This window comes from Rhododendron vialii, chromosome 2a (genome assembly GCF_030253575.1).
Source record: "Rhododendron vialii isolate Sample 1 chromosome 2a, ASM3025357v1".
NCBI classification, from domain to species: domain Eukaryota; kingdom Viridiplantae; phylum Streptophyta; class Magnoliopsida; order Ericales; family Ericaceae; genus Rhododendron; species Rhododendron vialii.
This window is the reverse complement of record NC_080558.1, coordinates 20,144,632-20,151,661: the sequence shown is the minus strand read 5'-3', so window position 1 is coordinate 20,151,661 and position 7,030 is coordinate 20,144,632. Positions and strand designations below refer to the sequence as shown.

Sequence of the window (7,030 nt, the reverse complement as noted above, 5' to 3'; positions counted from 1 at the left end):
GTCAATAACCCGAGTTTTAACCACGGAACCAATGGCCCTCTCGAAGTTCTCAGTTTGTCAATGAAATTATTTATGTGACTCAACTCACATCTCAAGCATTTTCGATACTCTAGCTAGCCTTTAACGACCCCACATACCGTGGACATCACCTATGGCTATTGAGGAAGGTGAGGAGTAGCTGGTTCACCTGGTCAGGGAATTGCTCCTGAACAAAATGGGAACCTTCAGGCACGTAGATCGTCTCCAAGTTAGGGACATCGGTCTTCACCTCGAAGGTTTGGTCACTATAGTTTCTATAGTTCTGTTAGCTTTTACAAGATTTAAACAAAAGCTGGATTATGAGAAATTAAATCAAATTGAAAGGTTCTTTCGTTTTAGTATATGGTTTGGTATTTCTAAACGGTAGGTATTATTCACGCCACAGAAGAACCTATTTTTATCTTATGCTCAATTTGTTTCGATGTAAAATGTTTTTCATATAAAATGTTTTTTCAGAAAATAAACTTCAAACTTTTATTTTCCGGTGGGGGGTGCAGTGGCGGACCCAAGATTTGTTCGGACTAGGGGCACCTGGTATTAAGGAAAGATTAAAATTAAGCATTCCTTAGTATTATTAATGGTAACCGTAAGCAAAGATTAAAATTAAGCATAAATTATGTAAAACTGATTGTAAATCTCCATCATTAAATAAAAAACAGTAACCAATTAAATAATGTACTTACTAGTTTTCCCAAACAATCAAAAGATATCTCACTAACCTTGGCGAGGACATATTAAAAACACACCTAATTTATTTAATCCCAATTTTACTATTCATATGCAAAATACTACTTCCTCCGATATATAATTTAATTATAATTTCCTATCTGAAAACTGGACCTCCAATTTGAACCTGAAATGGTCAATTTACAGTCCAGACAGGCCCATGTGGAGTATTAATTATGACAGGTAGAGGTAGTATAGGAGTATTAATTATGTGGTGTGACTGCAAACGATTTAGACTTGGAAGTTGAAAGAGGTCCCACAGCTATCTGTTTGGCAGAAATTGGTTCACAGAGGAAGGACTATAACTTGGAAGAATAATGGAGAAGAAGAAAAACTTGGGAGTTTTGTTGGGGGACACGTGACCCCACGTGTCTCTGAATAGGTCCACCGATTTGGGGGGGGGGGGGGGGTTGTGTGTGTGTGGACAAAGAGAGAATAAGAGAGTTGAACGTGGATTAAAACTGACGATCGAGAAAACTTCACAGTGAGAATTGCAGTAGAAAGCAGCGGATTGATTTCGGAAAATAACTTATGAAAGATTTAAGAGTAAGTCATTTTCATCCAATTAATAGAAAATATTTAACATGAAAAATTTGAAACCCTTGCGCGCTGCTACTCAACCACCAGGCTAACTGCCCTCGTAGATATTAACCGAATAAATCACCATTCTGTCTCGAAACTTGTTTCAGCATTTTTTGCTGATGCACTTGATGAAATGAACAGAGGAGTTTTGAGAGCTTGTTAGCTTTCTTTATTGAATTAAAATCCAGAAGTTCAAGAAAGACAAAGATCCAAGCATCGGCTGTCTCATTAAGAGCCATAATTAAAAACAATTGCCTCGAAAAGAAGAGAGAGAGAGAGAGAGAGAGAGAGAGAGAGAGAGAGAGAGAGAGAGAGAGAGATGGACAAGGGAAAATTATTTCATGCTCTCACACATTGTGAAGGGTGAAGAAATGCCATGAGAATTGTCAAATTACAAGAATGCAACAAAAGATCTGCAAATACAGTCTTCCCTTGATTATTCATCTCACAGTTGACATATCAACACAAGATAACAACAACAAACCTTTCTTGAATGGTAGAGATTAACGATGCTTATGGAGGAAGGTGAGAAGTAGCTTGTTCACCTTATCCGGGAACTGTTCCTGAACAAAATGAGTTCCTTCCGGCACATAGGTTATCTCCAAATTTGGGACGAAAAACTTCACCCGTCCGCTCCTTACGTAGTCCTCCATTCCAGGGAATTTGAAACAATAATCCTTCTCGCCCATGATTAGCAACGATGGAGCTTCGACCTTCGTATCTGGTAAGTTGAACTCTTCTTCAAAAGACCTGTAAATGTGAGGCACGTTAGAACGAGCAAATGCTTTATTTCTGGAGAATGCCTATTTCTACCCAAAATAAATAAAATAAATAAAATAAAATAAAATAAAAATTTAAAGGTCAAGGGGCTTAGAGCCCAATGTGAGCATAAAGGTCCAGTGGCAACCACATGAATTTTAAAGTCAAGCCCAGAAATTAATCTACCAGTACACTCCAAAACTCTTTTTTTTTTAACGGCAAAGAAAATTTTTATTAACCAGAGGTTAAAAGGATGGAAAGTACAAGCATCATAACGAACGAAAGTACTCAGAAACTCTACTACCTATGCATATGATCTTTGATGAAAATGAACCCCAGAAAGAACTAACTTAGATAAATCAATCCACCTAATCAGACGAGATTAGGCCTCCATCTTTGATATTAATATACGGAAAAACTGCTCTATTCGCTTAACTACTTGACTCAATTAAGCTAAGACTGAATTACACCGTTTTAATTGATTGAATTACCCATTTACCAACAGCTAATCAAGAACTCAATTAAGCTGAGAGTCTGAGACTGAATTACACCATTTTAATTGATTGAATTACCAATTTACCAACGGCTAATAAAATGACCAAGTGACTGAGGGTTAATAGCACAACTTACTTTTCCAGATAAAACTAGCATGGCAAAAAACATGCACGTTATTAGCCACAAGCTGCTAAGAAGGTGGTCAGCCGAACCTGTAAAAAGTTTCAAAGCTGACCTTTTCTTCAAGCACAGAGGTCATATAGCGTGATATAGCAGTGGTTATCAGCTTTAGCTTCATTTTAGACAACATGACAGTGATAAAGGAGAGAGGCGAGACAAGAATCACACAAGACGGCGAGAATCCTAAACACAAGGCCACAATCACGAACTCTCCAGTCATTAATGAAATTCTGACAAGTATAATGACCAAAGCTTCTTTTTACACGCAAATAACTATAATTGAAAAGGTAAATAGAATTCGTATTTAAAGTAGAAAACCTAATAGCTAATACTATACGATTGAAACAAAAAAATGTAAATAGGGCACTACTTGATGAATTGTATAGTAAATAAGCATCCTGCATCACTTATATTAAGTATCGGATTGATGCGAAAACTCAAGACAGGAATAAACTAATTACCTGTAAGGAACTTTCAGTGCAGTACGGAATCCAGATTTCTGATACAAAGCTCCATAGGCTTCAAGATCTTCCTCCGTGAACCAAGGGGGTAGAGGAGTAGATGATTCAACCATGTCCATAATCTCCTGGTCTTCTCTGGCTATTGGTATTTCAGTTTTGGAGAACAGAATGTAGATGTTCCGCACTACCGTTTTAGCATCAAGACGGCCAAAATCAGCTTCAGCTCGTCCAGGTTCCTAGGATGAGATTACAATCATAAGTTTTCAGTTTGAATCACAGTCTTCAGAATCAGTTTTCAAAGAAATTATGGGATATTTGTTTGGTGGATGGCTTTAACATCGTCTGGTGGCTTTTGAAAAGGGAACGCTTTTTGGATAAGAAAATTGAAAAGATGTTCTCATCTTCTCAAAAACTATTTCTGCTGAAGAATGAATACCCTATGAAAATATGGAGGATTCTTATCAACATAATTTCTGCAAAAAAAATGATTCTATAAAACTGTAAGGGAACAGTGCCTAGGTTGCAGCTAATGTTGTTTCATCAGTTGACACAAAGTAAACTGAGAAAACAACTGCTTACCTTCCATCTTGAGATGTAGAAACCTTCAGGAAGGTATTTATTGTATGTAACGGGACCTGGGGGAACAAATGGAATGCCCAAAGTAGCGACTCCCAAAACCCTTTCTGGGTAGAGAAGAGCAAAATAGTAAGCAGGCCAAGCTCCAAAATCTTTACCAACAATAAAAACCTGTGAATAACAGGAGAGCGAGAGGATTATAGTTATACACACTTGAGGGGGAATTCATTTTGCGAATTAGCCACTTGGGACAAAGTCAACCAAGGCTTCAAAAGTTTCTCCTGATGTGTCGAATGTGGTTCCAATTCCTTTCTTACGAGATTGAAATTGTCTCTACCCTATATATTATCTTTATTTTCAGTATTAACAAATGTTCTTAGCTTGTCCTTGGAGGGTATTAATTATCAAAACAAGTCTTGGGCCGTCATTTTCCCTTCACTTTACATAGAAGCTACAACTTCCTAAAAAAAAAAGGATAGGTATTCACTATGCAGGTGCAGCCATGCAGGAATGCTCACCAACATGTCACATTGCCACCCAGAAGAAAACTACGATGAAACCTTGTCTTACGTTTGCTAATGGAAGCATTTTAAGTCCCAACAATGAAAACAATCAGAAAATCCAGAGTCTAATTCTAACCTAAGGTCCCAACAATGTATATTGACATCTGTTAATGTGTGTTGAAATTCTAAATTGTCTAGTTTCCGCCTTGGGGTGGTTAAGAAGACCCTTGTATTGTTGTATTTAAATGAAGTTTTAACTTTTTTGGGTCTAAATATTTACTTTAGATTCGTTAGAGTCTTTTAGAGGGAAAGACTTGCGAATAAAAAAACCTAAATAATTCAGCCTCATTTTTCAGCTGTCCTTGTCTTTACTAGTACATCTTTATCTGCTTCGATTTCTTTTAAATACTCTTTGATTTACTAGTTGAGGAAAAAACAAATTCTAACCATAAATTACCAAAAAAAGAAGAATCTAAGAAAAGCTTACAGGAAATGGGCAAATGGGGAATCACGCGGAGCTTCTTTGCAGATTTTTTTAAAGAAAATATAATTTACTATAATTGAAAGTATCTTTTCTTATGTCAAAAAAATAAAACCTTAAAAGTTTGAAAATTGCCACACTTTAGAAAATTGTAGCAATGATACAAAATTATGGACCGTAACCATTTGGCCTAAATTTGTGTTTTCCTACTTTTGTTCGTCTTCTCTGAATTGTTGTTAGATTTATGTTAATTTTTTTGGATTAATCATTCATCCCGACAAGAAGAATCTAAAACATTAAAAATTACGTCCAAAAGTATAACAAATTCACTGGAAAAAAAGAAAAAAAATTGATACAACTGTCTTCTTTACTGTCATCATATCTGAACCTTTTCAATTTCAATTCGAGTAGAGACGAATGATTGATCCAAAAAAAATTTGATGAGAAAACTATGTACAAGCTAAATAAAAGATCACTAAAAATATATAATACCAACTACCTTTCAACAAATTAAGGTAGGGAGACTTAGCAAAAAATCCCTCGTATTTATATTTTTTTGAGCTCAAGGACAAACACCTTTAGCAATCAAACATAAGGACAATTGTGCTCTTTTGAAGTATCTAAAACCCTAGGGTACCTCAGGAAAGTGCCTAAAATCATAGGGTACTCTATAAAAGTGCCTAAAACCCTAGAGTACCCTATGAAAGTGCACTAAAACCCTATAATAGGAAAGTGCACCTTAAAACCTTATGAAAGTGCATAAACATGTTTTGGCTTATGGCTAAAAAACTCAAAAAGTTGAAGGCCTTGTACTGAAAATTATTTTGCTGACGTCCTTCCTCTGAATGGAAACTATTTTACAGCTAATTTTCCCAATAATATTTAGGATAAACTGCCGAACTCAAGAACTTCACACCATTTTCTTCCAACCAACAGAAAATCACAGACAACGGAGAAGAATTCGATTGATTGCTACGAGTACATACAACGGGGTACATACCCCGCATACGTATTGATTTGGGACCCGAAAAGATGATTGGAGGCGCTCATTATGTTTCGTGAACGCCCCTATCCATATTCAATTGAGCTGATTTGTCACTAGAACCCTAAATAATACTTTGAACAAAATCAATAGCTCCGATCATCTTTTTGAGACCCGAGACACGCATGTACTCATATTCTTTTCGAAAGAACAAAAGAGAAGAATTCGAGGCTACCTTTGGAATGCTAAGGGCATCGAGGATTCCGAGGAGGTCACTGATGAGGTCACCGAATGATGCCTTCTCGGGTTCCGGTGGTGGGTCGGATAACCCGTAGCCTCTCCAGTCGGGCGCGATGGCCCGGTAGCCGGCATTGGCGACGGCAATCATCTGGTGCCTCCAGGAGTACCATATCTCCGGAAACCCGTGGAGGAACACCACGACTGATTGGCCGGTCCCGACCTCGGCCACGTGGTGGTTCAGACCGTTGGCTTCGACGTACTTGTGCTGAATTTGATCCATTCTGGTTTGGGAGTGAAGATTAGATGAACGCGTATGCACAAACACGGAGAGAGAGAGAGAGAGAGAGAGAGAGAAAGAGAGAGAGACGGAGAGTCTTATGTCGCTTACCTGCTGAGGAGAGAGATTGTCACGACAGTACAAGAGGCAGTTGGGGTGGAGACAACCGTACATTCCGCCGAGAAATAAATACTAGTAATTCATTTGAATTATTTTTTGAAAAATAATTTTGTCACTCTAATTTCTTACGACGACAATCCAAAATTTGTCTTGTATTGTGCCTTGCTATGTGAAGTACTCCTTCCGTCCCAAATTTAATGTCAATTTTTAATATTTGTGTCAAATTCAATTTTTTATATATTTCAATATAGATCTCAAAAAATATGTAATATAGATTTTGTTTGATAGTTCTCAATTAGTTCTATTATACAAAGTTTTCAGATTCATGAAAAACATTATAGATTGAAAGATATAAACGATGAAAAATAACACGAGTTTCAAAAATTGTCATTCATTTTGGGACGGAGGGAGTATATTTTTTATACTAACGGCCCGTTTGGATGCGGGTAAAGAATTGAGGTATTAGTTAATAAGAGGGGATAAGATAGTAGGTGGTATTAGTTAATAATGGAGGGTCCACATTGATGTGATGTTTATGGAGGGAGATTAAATAATAGGTTGTTTGGATGAAGTATTTGAGAAGGAGATTAAATAGTACTTCGTTTGGAA

The 7,030-nt window shown here is 37.0% G+C and overlaps 1 protein-coding gene across 1 annotated transcript; it reads right to left on the bottom strand.

The window, feature by feature from the left end:
* Positions 1-1,667: 1,667 nt before the first annotated feature.
* On the bottom strand, positions 1,668-6,487 carry LOC131315679 (uncharacterized). The gene is made up of 5 exons (XM_058344864.1): positions 6,413-6,487; positions 6,020-6,305; positions 3,822-3,989; positions 3,243-3,478; positions 1,668-2,097 (listed from the first exon to the last, which is right to left on the bottom strand). Exons 2-5 carry the CDS (start codon positions 6,302-6,304, stop codon positions 1,851-1,853), a joined length of 936 nt encoding a protein of 311 aa, XP_058200847.1. The 5' UTR covers position 6,305; positions 6,413-6,487; the 3' UTR covers positions 1,668-1,850.
* Positions 6,488-7,030: the final 543 nt, after the last annotated feature.

Coding starts and splice junctions, on each gene's coding strand:
- LOC131315679 (XM_058344864.1), bottom strand. CDS start 6,304: ATGGATCAAATTCAGCACAAGTACGTCGAAGCCAACGGTCTGAACCAC. Junction 3,990..6,019: donor ATGCCCTTAGCATTCCAAAG/GTAGCCTCGAAT, acceptor TGTTATTCACAG/GTTTTTATTGTTGGTAAAGA. Junction 2,098..3,242: donor GCACTGAAAGTTCCTTACAG/GTAATTAGTTTA, acceptor TCACATTTACAG/GTCTTTTGAAGAAGAGTTCA.